The sequence below is a fragment of the Tinamus guttatus genome, unplaced genomic scaffold, assembly GCF_059628265.1.
Source record: "Tinamus guttatus ecotype Peru unplaced genomic scaffold, ASM5962826v1 Tinamus_guttatus_pri_ptg000753l, whole genome shotgun sequence".
Lineage (NCBI taxonomy): Eukaryota > Metazoa > Chordata > Aves > Tinamiformes > Tinamidae > Tinamus > Tinamus guttatus.
In genome coordinates this window covers 605,870-623,564 of record NW_028289287.1, presented here as the reverse complement: position 1 = coordinate 623,564, position 17,695 = coordinate 605,870, and the positions used below count along the sequence as shown (strand labels likewise).

The 17,695-nt window shown below is 42.4% G+C and overlaps 1 protein-coding gene across 1 annotated transcript; it reads right to left on the bottom strand.

The window, feature by feature from the left end:
- Positions 1 to 127: 127 nt before the first annotated feature.
- Positions 128 to 16,154, bottom strand: LOC104577748 (uncharacterized). Its single transcript, XM_010225242.2, has 14 exons — positions 12,552 to 16,154; positions 10,858 to 10,939; positions 10,450 to 10,514; positions 9,887 to 10,149; positions 8,683 to 8,843; positions 7,652 to 7,804; positions 6,017 to 6,146; positions 5,054 to 5,128; positions 3,612 to 3,701; positions 3,118 to 3,272; positions 2,321 to 2,482; positions 1,871 to 1,941; positions 1,438 to 1,542; positions 128 to 1,148 (listed from the first exon to the last, which is right to left on the bottom strand). Exons 1-14 carry the CDS (start codon positions 16,144 to 16,146, stop codon positions 994 to 996), a joined length of 5,262 nt encoding a protein of 1,753 aa, XP_010223544.2. The 5' UTR covers positions 16,147 to 16,154; the 3' UTR covers positions 128 to 993.
- Positions 16,155 to 17,695: the final 1,541 nt, after the last annotated feature.

Here is a 17,695-nt window from a genome sequence, read left to right as displayed (position 1 = left end):
AAGTGTGCAAAATGGTGCATGCAATACCCCATCTGTTACAAGAATAAAAGCAGCAGGAGGGTGCCACTTTATTGCATAAATTAGTAAGTCATCGTTATTTTGTATAGAGCATGTACCAACATGTCAATTTCCTTTTTGTCAAAAGTGATTGTTCTACTTTGAGTAGGAGGAAGGGTAAAAGAAATGGTGAATTCAGATGCCTTAAAGGGGCACTTCTGAAGAAGAAATGTGATGTGTGGAATTCAAGTTCTTCAATTTGATACTTCTAACGGCGAGGGAATTCACCACAGTGGCTTCTGAAAACCTAACTCAAGTGGCTTTTTTAATTCTGTCACAGACTGTAGCATAATGCTGAGAGTGAGTTAAATACACAATGAAACACCATTTCCGTTTTTCAAAAAAAAAAAAAAAAAGACTTCTACTGTCCAGTAATTAAAATGTCTTAAATGGAAATTAGACTGTGGAGTTCAAAATATCAAGAGGACACTTAAATGGAAAACTCTCCTGCACTATACTGTGTTTTATACTTAGCACCTTCTTTCCCAGGAACTCAAAGCCCTTAGTTTACTAATACTACTGAATTTAGCCTCACAACATCCAGTGAGGTAGGTAAGTTTACCCCCATTTCACAGATGGGAAAAACTGAGGCAGAATTCTGAAGTGACTTGCCCAAGGTCCTGAAACTTGTCAGTGGCAAAACCAAGAACAGATTTTCAGAGGTCCAGATCCCAGACTTCCGAATGATTAAAGTCCTTCCCTACTACAACAAAGCAAGTAATACATGCAACCTTTCTCCTTCTACTGCTGAAGTTGTGATGGCACAATAGTAGTGTATGATTTTTCTTGATTGAATTCCCACATTCTTTGGCCAAGCACTTGGTGCTGTCAAGTGCTGTATCGTGTTCTCTGCAGAGGTGTTTCCTCTGAGGCACAGTAGAAAAAGGTGGTTTCTCCATGGCAGGGAGACTGTACAGATCCAAACAAAGTAGAGTCTTACTTATTGCAGAAGACCTGCTGCTTAGCATTTTTCACACGTTCTTCCTCCTTCAGGTTCTTCTGCCGTGCATGCTTGCTGGAGATCAACTCCACGTGTTCTGAGGGGAACCAGCCTCTCTCTCTGTCAGAGAGTTTCACTCCTTCCATCCATCCTGTGAGTGTGGGGACAAGTGTAATAGGATAAAAAATTATGAAAGATTTTTGCTTTTTCTTCCCAAAAGCCTCTTCTAAATGATAAGTCTAGGGCAAGGCCAAAGGATCACAGAAGTTCCCTTTCCACATGAAATAGCTTGAAGATAAAAAAAAAAGTCTGTTCTTCCTCCCAACCCAAGAACCAGGCATGAGCGACTCTTTCTGAAGTCTGATTGTGTTAGTAAAGCTTTGCATTACAAAAGCAACTACCATCCCCTAATTTAAGAGGGTTGTGTTCATTCTGCTCACCATCAGTGCTGCTCTGCATAACCATGATGATATCTGCTTTCTCCAAAGCCAGCTCATCATTTTCCCGAGCCTTGTATGTCCTTATGCATTGAACTTGTGGTGCATCTAAAGGTGGAGAAAAAGATCACAACAGTGCACTAGGAAGGCAACAGTACACCTGTGTGCATTAGCTCAAATGAGAAAAAAGATAAGGAACTACTCAGACACTGAAGAGCAAAGAACTGGAGGGGAGATCACTGGTCTTCCAACTAATATGAGGAATAAAAGATAAGCTGAAGAACCTAGTACTGAGAGAAAGCACACAAATAGCTTATTTCTTTATGAAAAAGTAAATGTTCCACCTTGGAGTCACTCTTGGATGTTCCACCTTGCAGTGACTCCAGCTCTTCTCAGCCAGCCCACCCACATTGGTACAATGGCCAAGCAGTCTCACCAGGGCATTCCAGGAGGTCCAGTTCCCCTCGTGGAGGAGCCAAAGCAGAGATCCACCGCAGCTTCTCACTTCTGGAAAATATCACCATGGAGATGTTAGAAGTCACCATGAGGGATAACAGCCTGGTGGGTGTGCAGGTATGCATATATATGCTTGCTCAGAGAAGGGATTAGAGAGCGGGCCTCAGCTGAAGCAGGAGAAGTGAACATTGAAGAAAAGGACGGGAAAAGGCAGAAGGTCTTGGAGGCTAATGATATGAAGTAATGTGGTTGTAGGGTGTGAGCAGCCAAAATGAGAGAAGTGCTCACTATGGCAGACTGGAGGATGAACTCTGAGTCCTCTGCTCAGCAGCTGCATTTGATATTCAGCATTCAGAGAGTTGAGACAACCCCTTCAGGCTGCAGAAGGTTGTGCAATTGGGATATACTGAGGGTAACCTTGAGCTCTTACTGTGTCTCTGTACGGAACAGAAATTCCACTCTCTTGCCCTGGTAATTCTGAAGTAGAAAGAGACGGAAGACATTTTTGTTTGTTCCATGCAGTTTCATCTCACACTTCTCCCCACGCACATCTGAGAAAGCAGCATGGTCAAACACAACAAAACGTCCACCCCTGCAGGTTAAGAGGGAAGACAAAACCAGCTGTTAGTTTTAAGGTGATAAGGATTAAGAAAAGAGTCTCTAAATTTCTCATGTATTGAGAACAAGAAGCTTTTAAAGAATCTTCATCAGCTTAAGATTGGCTTAAAATAAGAGTCTTATTACAAGTCCAGAGAAGAGAGGTGATATGGCTGTAGGCTTAATGGAAAGGGTAGAAAAACTAATCTCGGTCTTGTCAGAATTTTATTTGATAGCTTATAGTTTAAAAAGAAAAGAGTTTCAGTCTTGTGACATACCAGTGATTTGCACAGTCACTGGTCTTCATAATGTCTTTAAGGAAGAAATAATATACCACTAAGTAAAATAAATTCTTATCATTAAATTGTTTCACATTATAGAGATAGAAAGTGTTGCACTGGGGACCATAAGGTATGCTGTTATATTATCATATTATATCACATCATATGTGATAATTAGGAGTAAAGAGTAGCAGCTTCCACATATTTTCAAAATATTCATGTAATGTAGGATTAGGAAAGTGACTTGACAAATGCTGCCACTTGCTGGCAGGCAGAGGAAAAGGACTTTCATGAAAACACAGGTCCAAGTTTTTAGAAGCAACAGCAAGAATTGGGTTGCAGTACTCACTCCTTTGGCCGTGAGAGGAGCAGGCAGTCATTGAAAAGATGTAGGTAGATCGGGCGGGTGGTGACTTTCCATTTTTGACTGAGGGTGTTGAAGTCCAGTGCTGTCAACTCACCACACTTCACAAGGCGTCTTGACTGTGAAATGAGTGGGAAAATCTGCAAGAGCATAACGAACATTTATACTTAGAGTGCACAAGGAAATCAGCATCCATGTACATGGATCTGCATTTGCACTTTTCACTGGAGGAACAGTGTTTTTATCTCTCCAGCTGGACAGTGGCAAGTCATAGAAGGACCCTTCAGCTTAAAGCTGACACAAATAACTGGACAAGGAAAAGTGCTGATGGTAGAGCTGGCCTGTGTATGATACACTGGCTTCTCAGTTTTGTATATGCTTGAGAACACAAGGGAGGAGACTTGACTTTGCAAGGGAAGAGGTAGAAGGCATTAGGCTATGGCAATCTGGGGCAAGTCCTAGGGAGTGGACCAGCAAACCTTGCACTCGAATTCAATCTTCTGGCTGAGGTAGATCAGCTCTTCAGTGCTCTTCATGCGCTGGACATTTTCATTGCAATCCTTGATGAGCTGCAGAGGAAAAGGAATGATTTGTGAGCTGGAAGCAGAACTGACTGGTGGAATCAATAGTACAACAGGGAGCAGGGCAGGGGGAGGCTGAAAAAGTAACACAATCCCAAGAGCATCTTCCTTCTGAAGGAGGAAAAAAAAAAAAAAAGAAGAATGTGGAGAAGCCTAGTATGCTCTCTTACAAAAAAAACCTAACAAACAAAAAATATTTTTTTTCTTCTCCAAATCCACAAAGATATAGTCCTTAAGAAAGAAGTTCATATTTTTCCAGTCTTGTTTTAACTTTGGGATACTAGGGGAAGGTGGTAGAGATTTCTCTTTTCTGGTGAGGGAGACAATTGATGGTCATTTGGATGTGGCTGTTTCTGCAGGCTGCACTGCATTAATCCACAGAAGTCTGATTAGGTAAACATTAGCCCTCAGTTCATCACAATCCAAATTCTGCAGTACTTCTGAAATGAAGCAAAGGTACTTCAGTCTTGAAGATGCCTAGGTAGCCAACTGAGGGGATATAGCTTAACTGTAAAACAGTATTTGAGTACATGGTATGCATAACCAAAAGGGGTGAAAGAAAGCGAAACAAAACAAGCCCTAGAGATACAGCTGGCTTGAACACAGCTGGAGCCTAAGGATTCACTATATTACATCTTAACCAAGGAAACATGCATCCTGTTAAACTGCTCTGGAGGTTTGCAGGGGAGAATAGCTGAGAAATTGTAAAACAAGGAATTACACTCCAACAAGGTCGAATGATAAGGCTAGATGCAACACAAGCTTGCTGGGAACAGGTTTCCTTTGTGCTACTGTACTAATTCCAGATGACAAGTTGTCTCTTGAAAACTTTGAATCTTGTCTCCTTAATTAATAGATTAGGGGAAGGGATGAAGTGAACAGAATGGTGTCTTGCCAAGCCTTTTTATTTTATTTTTTTAAATGGAGATTTTTTGGGGGGTTAGGAAGTAATAGCTGATTAAAAACAAGTGTAAGGACCACACAGGGGGAACAGTGATCAGGACACTGAAAAGAGTCAGTGAGTCCTGAAAAATAATAGTGTGATATCAATGGCCCAGTATCCAGTTGCATCCCGTCAGGATCCTTGTTTAGTGAGCTCTGCTCACAGGTACCAATGTACATACAGGAGAGTCACATGAACACAGTATATATATATGTATATATATATATATATATATATATATATATATATATATATATATATATATAAAAAAACTGGTGAGGATCAACAGCAAAGGCCCTGAAAGGATGAGATCGATGGCAGAGAGAGGCACATTTAGCAGCCCTGCAGCTCGGTGTTGGACAGTGCATAGTTGTGGAGAATGGAGTGATGGTCTTACCTTTTCAAGTGCATCATAAGCTTGTGTTGCTTGCACTTCCTCTTCAGATCCAGGCCGGGTTCTCTTCAGAATATTCTGCAGGAGAATGTGTACATTTTTCATAATGCAGACAGGACAAGCTAGACAGTTTCTGAGAAGGGGAGGATAGACAAAGAGACACCAAGATGCCAGCCTAAAGGAAGGCTAAAGCAGTGGTAAGAAATGAGATATGGAGATAACAAGACCAAAATCTAAGACGTAGAATGTAGCTGGCAAGCTGTACTGTACAGGGCATTCCTGAAAATTTTCATAGACCTGTCATGCACAATAAGTTACATTTGGCATGGGGAAGCAATCAGTAATCCAAGCAAAAATACAGACTTGCACAGAACTGTTCTTTGCTTGATACTCTTTTTTTCCCTGTTTCATAAATAATGAATAATCAAAAAGAAGAATTTCACAGAGAGCTCAAAACCAATTTGGGGGGATTTGAAGGTTGCTTGTCAGGCAGGCTTTTGTTACTCAATATTACAGGCAAAGAGTAGAGACAGGCTGCCTTCCAGAAGGGAAGCCAAGGAATAATTATATTGTTTTCCTAGCAGGATGCCAAATAAGTTCAATAAAATTGAAAGCAGCATGTTCTGAGAAGACTCTATTGGAATACAACTGAAACAGTGTTGCAAGAGAGTATACAAAACTGCACTGGCTGGTAGCGGCTATTGAATCCAAGTCACGGTGCTGCCCTAATGCACAGCAGGTACTTGGATGCTGCCAAGTAGGTTTGTTTTTGCAAAGGTAGATTAACAGTCTACACAACAGAGTGACTTTAAAGCATCTAGCCAAATGTATCGCAGATGCAATGCTAAGGTCTTTAATGCAGTCTCTCCTCACCATGCTTGAAACTTGCTCATATTTGTATGGCTTTCAGAACTGAAAAGGGTAGCTTGGGAGAAGCTGTAGAAAAGCAGAGAAGCAGTCAGTTACCTGTAGGAGGAGTTTCAGTCGAGTGATGCGCTGGAAGGGGAGGATGAGGAAGGATTTAAGGGAGAGGCGCTGGCATACTGGATCACTTTCCAGTCTCTCCAGGACTTGTTGGAACCCTGCGTTTCCATTTCTGTGGGAGTGATAGAGAGAAAGATATCTAGACATCAGAACAAATAAATAATTTCCCTAAATGATCAGGGGGAAAGGAGTACCAGATTTCAGTGAGGTTGAAGTACCCAGCCACTGGGATCAAGTTTTGTCTGTTTTGTCTGTGTGGCAAGAGATGTCCGGAAACCGAGACACTCTGCTAAGGACAAGGGAATATGAGTTTTTAACAGCTACAGAAGGTTGCCAGTACAACTGTAATTTTATCTTTGTTCTTTGGAGCACAGTCCTCTTGGAATAAAGGCCAGAAATAACATTTGTGTTACATTTCCCTCTACTAGAAGGACACTTTTCCCAGAGACAGTGATGGTTGGTGTTCTTTCTTTACACTGAGTGATCCAGATCTAGGAGCTTTATCTAGGGTTTAGAAACAGCTGCCTCTCCCCTCTTGACAACAGCAACAGCAGAAGTGACCCTGATGTGCTTATGTATGAGTAGAAGGTTGCTGCTTCTGGGAGGAGCTGCCTTCCCCCCTAAACTGTCTCTAATGCTCTTAGACATAACCATTGTCACCCAGTTTTCTGTGCTGGACAAGCAGCACAGAAGATACAAGGAAGAAAAAATACAAGATATAGTAGTATGTGAGTAGCATCAGAGATATTATAGTAGGTAAATGAGCATCAGAATAGCCAATCCCATCTCCTTGAAGATATGGGAAGGCAGGTGGTAGGCATGGCAGAAGCAGTTCTCGGGCCCACATTGCTCTAGACAGTATTCTTTCCATGTGCAACTAAGCCTTCCCTGAGGAGACTTTGCAAGAAAAGGTCTCTGCCAGCCAGCAGCACCCAGAGACAGTGCTTGAATAGCCTGTGTGTCCTGGAAAAGATTTACTGGAATCAATATAGTTTCAATGAAATTGTGTTGTTATGGAAGGAAGCAGTGCAGAAATACATAGGAAGTTGTGTTCAAGACTGGGATACTCAGGAAGTTTTGTTCAAGACTGGGCCTATGCTTCAATGCCTGGTTGCGGCACTGGGCATGGAGGAGGAGGGCAAGAGATGTTATTCCATCATATAAAGCAAAAAAGACCAAATGTGTTCTCTGGCACTAGGATTTTCAATCCATCTTAAAGGCTCCTGCATGGCCAGTTTAAGCCTACCGACAAGATGAACACTTAACATCTTTTTCACATTCTTAGTAATCTGAAGACCACAGATGGAAAAACACTGTCTAGGAGAGTCATCTTTGCCTTCTTCAGTAGCAAACAGAGACACAGAGAACCTCACAAGTTATTTATTAATCATTCCCTTTGTGATACAACAAAAAAGGGGCCTGCAGCAGTTCTGTCCAGCTGCCCCAAATGCTATCATATTTAAAGGGGTTCCTGCCACTCTGCTGGGAGCGGACTGCCAGTAAATAACCTGCGTCCCTCCTCTCCTGAGGGACTGCACATCAGAAGTGCGGCAAAGATGGCAGGGGGAGGGGGCAAAGGGAAAAAAAAACCAAAAACAAAAAAACAAGAAAACTTACAGTAAGCGCTGGAAGGTTTGCTCCTGGTACGTCTGGTTTGTCACATACGGTAGATACACCCTCCGGAACTCGGGGGCATGTTTCAGAGCCACATCGCACACATGGAAGGTAAACATGTCCTCCTCAAATTTCTCCTCCAAATCAAAGAGGAAACTGCAGCACATTTATATTGCCATAAAAGCAAAGTGAAATACAGAGAATGGTGGTCAGTGTTACTTAAAGTCAGCATACCTGACAATGTACATATAAGCACATATACCTCTCTACTTTTAAAGCGAGTGCAAGGCCTATATGATGACAATTTGGAATAAGATATGCACTTATACTCAGCAAGGAAGAAGCAGAGGCAAAATTAATTATTGTTTTTGTGAAGTCCCATTTGCTACTTTTTCAAGCATGGGCAGCAAACTGTGGAAAGTCAGACACCATCATAATATTCCCACCAATAGGAATGGAAAACTTAGCAGTAGAACTTAGGATGGTATGTAGACAACTGTCATGGAAGGAAATCAGGACAGAACCCTGCAACATATAGGATTCTTTGCATGTGGGGTCATGTCTAAGTTTATGACTTACAGTCAGTTAGGATCTGTCAAATGATGCTGGAATTTCTGCCCTCCCCCCCGGCTCCTCCTGTTTTTTTGGAGGTGTAGGAGGTCAGCAGCTGTTTCTGCTGCAGCTGCTTCTGCTTTGGCAGGAGATGCATTTGGTTTTAAGCTGAGGACTAGTTAGTCAGGTTTGATTGTAGTTAGAGCCAACAGGGCTCGGCAACAGCCCTGTTGCACAACTGCGTCATATTTTCTGGGACTTAACACGAAGATTTGCATTGCCCTGTCACCTAAGAAAGTGAAACAGCTTCTTTCAGAGCAGCATTTAATCCATCACAAAGTGCTATATGTGCGCATGTATCTTCATGTCAGTCAACATGGAGAACTAGAGTGAGATGAAATTGATGGATCAGTAGTTTCAAGGCTGCATCTGTGCTTCAGATAGGGGTGTTAGCCCTGGAAGTCAAAAAAATCGTATCTCACCTAGCACTGACATCACGTACATCGTGAAGACGGGAAAAAAGCCACTGACGCTCCTGGTTAGTGAGTACTGCCTGGAGCTCAGGTGATCGCTGGAAGTGATCCACTGCCACATTTAAACTACGCAGGTAGGAAGCCTCTGACATTATCAACTCAAACTTGGCCTTGAGACGAAAATAAAGGAAAAAGCATAGCGTTAGCAGACTTGGCTGTGAGGAATCTGACTGAGATGAGATTGAGGGGCAAAGCAAGAACACTTCCTGAAACATGCTATTTACATCATGTAACATGTTATATGAAACACAGAAAGTCAAGTTCTCCTAACTGGGCAATATAAATAAACAGGCGTTTTAATTACAGGAAAAAGAGGCTTTAAGGAGTGAAGGACAAGCATATTGTTTCATACAGACTTTATTTCTTTTGAAAGACAAACGTGTGCTGTGATTCAAAAGAAAAATAACTACTTGCTATCATTTTGCTTTTTACTCTCCCTTCGATTCTGCTTTCTTTACGTTCTCTATCTGCTCCCATGAACTTTCTAGCATCCACATAGCCTCTTTTTTTCCCCTTCATTTATCACATTTTCCATGATGTGATTTTTCTTCTCTGTCCCTGGGTCTTCACCTACTTTTTAATTCCTCCCGTATTTCTTCCACTTTGCATAGTTTCTCTGTGTACCATTTTGCTGAACACATACCTTACTGTTCCCTCTCAGCATTGCAGCTAGCACATGCCAATTCTGTAAATTCATACTCTGTTACAGGTACTACAATTCATTACTGTTTCATATACGCATTTCTCATAAGTTTGAAAATACTGTCTTAATAATCTTAGAGTGACAATGCTTAAAATTCCTTCTTCCATCTCATAAGTGTTCTGACTTCCCCATGTTTTTCTTTTTCCCATGAAGTTGCTGATATTTTCCCCATGAAGTTACTGCTACATTACTGATATCTAATAAGGTACCTTACTCCAGTACTCCTTCCTCTAAAATGGTGAGCTTCAGGAAATATGCTACTACATAACTTTTGGTATCAAGTCTCCATATCTCTTACATGACTAGCTTTAGTGACCTCTGCATTCAACCATCTGCATTCCCAAATGGAATATTTTTGCTCTCCACTTCAACCATACCTTTGGGTCCTTTTTCATGAGTAGGAACCACTCATAAGCAAGATACCTTACTTAGCACACATCTACCCATTACCTCTTGCAGCTTCTGCTCATCATGGGACATGTTGAGTAGCATTCTGCTTCCCCGTATCATAGGGATGTCCTGCCAGAGGGATGCATTAGATGAGACTGACAGACGTTGCAAATATGAGTCCTGAGGAGAGAGCACTTTCCTCCGTAGCCGTGGGGAGCTTGGGAAACTCGACTCTATGTCCTCTGAGAAAGAATCCACTCTCTTCTGGTTCTGAATGGCCTTGTTCAGAACCACATCACTGTACTCCTGATACAGCAACCTTGCTGTGAAGAGAGGCACATACATTTATTCCTTCTAGAGCAGCTACTAATTCAATTTTCCTGTCTGGAGAAAGCATTGTAACTGTTACTGTTTAGGCTAACAGAATGCATTAGCCCATATGCTCTCTGCAGTGAGCAGAGCTCACCATCACCAAATGCACTGCTTACCCCCATGAAGCACCCTCGCTAACACTCCCTGCTTGCCCAAAGCCTCTGCACCCCCTCTGCTTTGTGCTTACTGAATAGGTGGGAAGCGATGGAGGAAAGGGGTCTGCCCCAGCACCGAAGGTAGCAGATACTCACAGGAGTTGATCAGTTTGGAATGCCTTCGTTTGAAGTTCTCCCTCACATCTGCAGGTTTCTTCTCTCTGTCAGAGAGCAAGGATTTGGAAACAAAGAGTGAATGAAGAGCTGGTTTATCCAAATCTTACTAACAGATCTCATACCGCAGGTACTTCTCTCTCCAACAAGCTCAAGCTCCATGCTTCCATTACAAAGGTCAAAATTTGGCTTTATGAAGGCACTGTATTAAAGGGACACAAATAGTGCTGTTGCAATGGGGGTCTCTTTCCAGAAGGTATGGATACAGATGTCATTTTATTACAGCTTTCTACCGCTTATCGTCATCTTTGCTTCCTAAGGAAGGATGTCTTTCAGGTGTCTATGCTACACAATGCTGGGGGTGAAAGCAGAGGGGATTATGAGACTCACCGCATTATAACTGTTTCTGAACTGACTGGTGGCTCCCTGTATGCCTTGGGTGCTTCTTTCTCTGGAGGGACAGTAGAGATTTCTGCGTATAAGACAATCAAAAAGTAAACACAAGTTTGACTTTAGAATCAAGCTGCCAGCCAAATTATACACAGATACCGCTCATTTAAACCCCATCTAATTGGTGATTTTGGGCAGGCATACGGCTGCCTTCCTGACCTTTATTTCCAAGTCAGACACTTTATGGCGTTAATAATCCTTCACATTACTTACACTGTGCATCCACTTTTTAATCATATTAGCTTTTCTTATCTAAAAAATGGATAAAGAGACTTTCAGAAGTGTCAGAAACTCTAGAAGCTTCCATTTCTAGTTGTCCAAGTAAAGATACTGCATATGGGTCCTGTTTTGTAAGATGTACTTCTCCTTTTGGCAATGTGGATCAGGCAGCTGAAGACCAATGGCTCCCAAGTTGCTAGTCATGCCTGAAAGTCTTGTACTTCCTTTTGCAGCCATTGAGCCACAAAACTGTCAGTAATTTCTGTGGTATAAATACTGAAAATCTAACAAAGTTACACCTACCAAGAGTTTTAGAGGAAATGCAGTCTGGGGGGATCAGGCATGAGAACAAATGTTGCCATCCAATTCTCACATTTATGTACTATATGAGTGTTTACAAACTGCTATTTTCTGAGTCAGCTTCTATTTATGTAACATGGGGAAGGTATGGTCTTTTGTTCTGCAAAAGCCTTAATTAAATAAGGATTGAAAATAAACACATGCGCACAAATAAATGAGCTGAAAACATGGGTAAGGAACAAGATAATATTGTTACTTTTAATGTTTTAACATTTGCAATTTACAAGTTAAATCTATGAAAAAGATCTTGAGTTACATGCTAACGCCACATCTTTTGCATGCCCTAAGCAACCCTCCTTTTCCTGTATACCAAAACTCCAGCATTTTGTTGAGCTTAGAAAATGAACTAAAGAACTAAGACCATCATGTTAAAAGTATAATTCATGTGAGATATAGTGAAGAACAGGCATGCATCCTCACAGAAAGTACAGTTTGAATGAGCTACATTTCAGAGGACGTAAGTTTTCCATTCCTGACATCCTTTTTCTAAAGGTGGGATACTGGATTTGACAAATTTGCACTCCTATCTGGCATCTCAAATTGTATGTTCTCAGGAGGATAATCTCTTCCAGAAGGCCAAATTGGAACCTAACGGCATCAGTTGCAAAATAAAGGAGGTAGCAATAAACAAGGAACTAAAACATGCTACAACAGATACAGGCTACTAAGGGTGTGTGCATGCATGTTCCTTAGTGCTTGGAAATGAGCCATTACTGATATGCAGCACCATGGAACAGCCATGTGAAGATGGCAGAGATGACTAACAGAAACTTAAGAATCAAGCTCTAAAAAATTAATTCCAGGAGGTATGCCAAAATAACCTGTGTTATTAAGCAAGTGCCACAGATCATTAAACATGGAAGAGATTTAGAAGAAACATGATATGAAATTAAGGGAATGTGCTTATACACAGGCTAGAGTGAGAAGTATTACCAGAAACCAGAAATTTCAAGAAAAATGCTGATCCCGCAACTCTCATGACTTCATATCACATTGCCTATTTCATGTTAGGTTTTGATATCTACATTAAGTTTTGGGGAAGGGAGAGGACTCACCCTGCATGATGTCTGATGGTATTGATATTCTTTTCAGGCCTTGACGATGCCAATCCTTGCTTTTTACTCGGCGTTTAATTGGGTTTTCTTGACTGGCTACTGGCTCCTGTGGCACCACTCTGATCATTTTTTTATCTGGCCAGCTTGATGATTTTTCCAAGGGTGAATGTCTGGTCACTTCCCCCAGTGGCTGAGCTACTGAATGCTGTTGTTCTCTTTGTACTTCCAGCCTTTGCTTGACCCTCCTCTCAGCTTCTGTTTTCTCTGTAATCATTGCCAGAGCAGAGATGTTCTTTGTGTCCATGCTAAAGATGTCTGCCTGTTGCACCCATTGCATCTCCCCCAAGACCTCTTCTTCACAGGTTGTTCTGGTGGTTGGTGGTGATGGAGGGCTGAGCTGAAGGAAGTGAATTGGATTGGTGAATGCTAGCACTGGAAATGGCTGTACAGAGTCTCTATTCCTGGAGTCTGTGGACGTTCTCAGGACTTCCAGCAAAGGCTGAGAGTTGTGGTCAGGTGAGGACTTTCCACAGTGTGTGTCCATACACTGGTCTGTTGTTTCAGGGCTGGTGTCAGAGCAGCAGGCCAATGGCTCATTTGCCATGGCAGAAAAGTTTTTGGATAACAGACCAACCCCTGAATCATCGGAATTCTCTGTGTCCTGGGTACCTGAGTCAGGGAGATCCCACTCCTTTGTTGCTAGAACAAGGACGTCTTTCTCTGTTATTTCTGCATCAGGAGCAGAGGCCACAGTGTTAGAATCAGATACAGCTGTGACAGTCTGGAGAGGGTGGCTCACAGTAGGGGGAATGGCTAGTAATTCATTACTGTCTATAGCACAGTTTAGATCTGAACTGAAAAAGGGTGCAGAAGCTGGTGGCTGGTCACTGTCAAGGTTTGGAGTCTGGGCAAGGTGATTTTCATTATGTGCAGGGGCCTGAACCTGGCTGGGATTTTGGATGTGGGATGGAAGATTTGGAAGCTCTTTGGCATCAGGCTCAAATACCAGAGGCAGGCTTGATTCAGGTGCAGGAGAGAGAGCTGGTCCTTGCTGTTTCACAGCAAGTACCATAGCTTCTTCAGAAGGCCAAGTTAGGTTGCTCAAAACACAGGAGATTCTGGATCCTGGTTCTTCTTGCCTTAAATTCCCATCACATTGACCAAGTAAAGGTGTTTGTTGTGCCTTATGACCCACGTTTTCTTCTATTTTACTTCCTTGGATAATGGCAACCTTTTCTGGGGGTTTTTGGTACTGCTGAATTGTTTCTGGGTAGCTCAAGGGGGTAGAAGTCCTGTCTGGTGTTTGGGGTGATTCTAGAGGCCCTGCAACAAAAGTCAGTGTTCCTCTATCTCCAGAAAGGCTCTCTTCCTCCAGAGGAGAGCTCATGTAAACTACAGAGAAAGAAGATGGGCCATGAAGCTCTTCATGAAACCCTTTTTCAGAGGTAAGCAAATCATGAGAAATGTAGGCCTCTCCTGAATCAGTATTTAAAATTTCTTTTTCCCCCGGTGCCAGGTCCTGCACACACAGCAGAGCAGCCTGGTTGACTGACCTCTCTACAGAATCTAGCAATTTGTCCAGGTTGCCACCAGGACAGTCCTCACAGCTCATAAAGGGTGTTCCATCATCATCCTCTTGATGTGGGCCAGATGTTGAAGCTAATGAGGTCATCTGTGAGGGTAAAACTGGAATGAAGTCACGAAGCTCAGGTTTTCCCAAATTTTCTGTAATAGGAGGAACATCTGTGGGATCAGGTGGCCTGAAGTTCTTGGTACCAGAGGAACAATATGCTGAAACAGAAGCCTCCGAGTTCTCTGCACTAAAGGATGCTGCCATTCCTTCACACAGTGGTGCATTTCTTTTATCAAACTTCTGGATCACCTTTTCATGCCCATCACTGTGCTCATCCTCCTTCCTTAGTCCTGTTTTGTCATCCCAGCCAGCTTCTGAGCTATCCTGACCACTGATGGAAAAGCGTACAGAGTCTTCCAGGTCTGCTGCCTGATCAGGGATATGGCATGTACGTGGGGGCATCATGGGAGTTTCATCCACAGGGTTCAGGCTAATCGATGGCAAAGGACTGGCAGCAGCTGGCTGACATGCAGAATCTGCTGCTGTGGCAGAGGCTGTCAGCAGCACATCTTCATCAGTCTGCTGACACTCAGAGACAGATTCTCCACGAAGAAATGCTGGTTCTGTTTGCTCAGCTGAAGAAACATTCTCCAAATAACTGAAGTCCCCTTTGTACCTGGAAGCAGATGATGTCTCTGAACTGAAGGCTGATGACAGAGCCCCCAGGTCAAGCTCTTCCTTTGGAAGTTCTTGTTCTAGCTCATTTCCTTCTTTCTTTTTCTGATCTTTTGGCTCCAGCTGTGATTCTTCTTCTTGTGGATTCTGCTGTTTGAACTTTTTCTCCTCCTCTTCTTGCTCTGCCTGCTGAAGTTCAGACACTGCCTGATCCAGTTCTGGGTCCTTCTGTTTTGGTTGCTTGCACTGTGAACCATTTGTTTTCTCCATTTTTTTAACAGCATCCTTTGCTTGGATAGCACATACTATTGGAGAGGCAGGTCTGCCCTCTACTTTTCTGTAGCCATCTTCTTGAAGACGAAGGCTTTTAGAAATGGATGGGTTTTGCCTAATTATCATCACTGTTCCCTGGTCCTTGGCCGTGCTGCTGTTTCTTGTCGCATGAGCTGAGATCTTTCCTTTCACATGTAGTGAATTTCCTTGTCTGTCATCTATTAAGCTGGAAGACACATGGTGGGAAGAGGAAGACTCTGTATTCCCTTCCCGACCCTGGAGCGTTCTTATGCTTTCCTTAGCATCTTCAGAAGTGTTAGGCTTAGCCATATCTTCAGCTGCTGCCCTTGAGATAGCCTGCTCATCAGTTGCTGGTATGACTTTTGTGCTGCTTTGTTGCTCTCCAGTAGCTTCAAACTCCTGCAAAGATTCTGTCACGATCTTATCCAGAAAAGGCTCGGCCTTATAGTGACCCTCCGAAATGGTTTTACACACCACAAAACACTTAGCTGGTTCTTTCTGTGAGGGAATGGAATCAGATAAAGAGGATTTCGGACACTGGGCCTGAGTGTGTGAGCTGTGAGAAGCCACATGTTCTGCCTGGCACTGAGGACATTCAGGGCTGAGGTCCAGAGCCTGCAGGATGATGTTGCCATCCTGGACTGTGTTGGGAGAGGAAGAGTCCTGGTTCCTTTCCAGGTCCACAAGCCCTACTTGGTGAAGTTTGAGAGAGCAGTCCAGCCCACCCTCCTCCAAAACTATTTCTCCTTCGCATTGTGAAAGTCCCCTTTGACGCCTGGCATTTTGCAGCTGGTCCAGCCCTGCTGGCACTTTTCGCACAGAGTTAGAAGGTCTGCCCAGCATCTCTGCTGATTCCCCTGAAGCAGAAAAGCAGTCCTGGGGTGAGTTAAGCTCTGCTTCCTTTGCAGAGTCAGATGGGCTTGGACTCATCTGTACTGATATGTGAGGAGCATGATGTTCTTTTTTGGCTACCGTAGAACCCCAGGCCTCCCCAGTAATGCTGCTGGCTTCAAGGAGAGTGGTACCTCCCTCACTGGTTTCTTCAGACTCCATCAGTGAGGCATCCTGTCAATGAAAAATGCATATTTTTGTTACCACTGCAGAATGATTTGGCAGACTTAATTGGCTTAAAAAACTTTAAAACATTGTGTCCAAGAGAAAAGTAAAACACATACTCAGAATGATAAGAGTTGGAAAAAAAACGCTATGTATAAGGGTAGGCAAACACTCAGTAAAAATATGCAGAATGATGATAACACTAAAATAAGCCTACCAGTGTCCTTTTAGTTTTATATGCAAATTCAGAAAGTGACTTTAGTCAAGGAACAGAGAGATGACAGCATTTCTACACCCATCTGCAGCTTAACTTTTGAAAAGCATTGGTCATTCCTAACCGTATCAAATGCATTTTTGCCAGAAGGCATTCAAAGAACAAGAAAATGATCAAACAACCTCCACTAATTTTTGATGCGTGGTTCATGTATACTCTGTCTCTTCCGGTGGTTAGCTGAGATTAGAGATCTCGATATCAACAAAAGCTTGTGCTTTTAGAGCTGACTTCTCTCTTTACTGGATGTCTATGCACGTAGGTATAACAGAGAGACCACAACTGATCACAGGAATTGATTAATGAGGACTAGGAACATAAGCATTTAATTAATGGGTAACTAGAACATGACATAAGCTACAAGATACTTGAAGGCTCTAAGCCACAAGGGTTGAAGGCAGTAATTTTGATGTTCATGGACACAACTACAGATTAGCAAGAGAAATAAGATCGTAATTTAGACTGCGCTTCCAGGAAAAAGAAACAAAAAAACCCTCAGGATTGTTGGACAATTTTCTAAAGGATGTACTGAAATTTCCCATCCATTAGTACATTTGAAGATCAGCGATGAGAAAGCACTAGGGAATGTGCATTTGGGAATTTGTCTGAAAGGATGGTAGAATCTGATTCATTACTTGAGGGCTTTTTTTTTTTTTCTTTGGATTCTACTTATCTGCAGATCCTGTGATTCACAATCTCCCTAAGAAAGGAAAGAAAGAAACCAACCTTATTGGTTCCACCTCCCCATCTTTCCTCTGCTTTGGAACATTTCTCCAGTATTCCAGCCTTTTTCTTTTTATTCTCTATCCTCTGCTTACCAAAAATTGCTGCTTTATGTATAGTCAGTATTCAGGACCCTTGCAGTCATGCCAAAGTGTATAAGGAGGGAACTGCTACAATGAGGAGCCACAGTCCTAAGCAAAAGCCTCAGTGTTTTCCTCCTTCACCCTTACAATTGTAAAAGCTTCCAGATGCCAGCAGCAGATCCTGCAGCTTTTGGTCATCTTTCACATTTTTTCAGATTTAAACAAGCAAACAAGCACCAAACACACACCACCACAAAAAACAAACAAACAAACAAACAAACACCAAAAAAAACCCTAGCATCTTAGCAGCACAAAAGATTCAAGGCTCTAGAAAGTTCATACTACTTGTGCAAAAAATAAATTATATATATATATTCTTGCTCAAAACAGACAACTAAATCCAAATACTTTTTAACAGTCCAAATCCTATAAATTTAAGGTTAACCATTTTACCAGAGTTTCAAGAAAA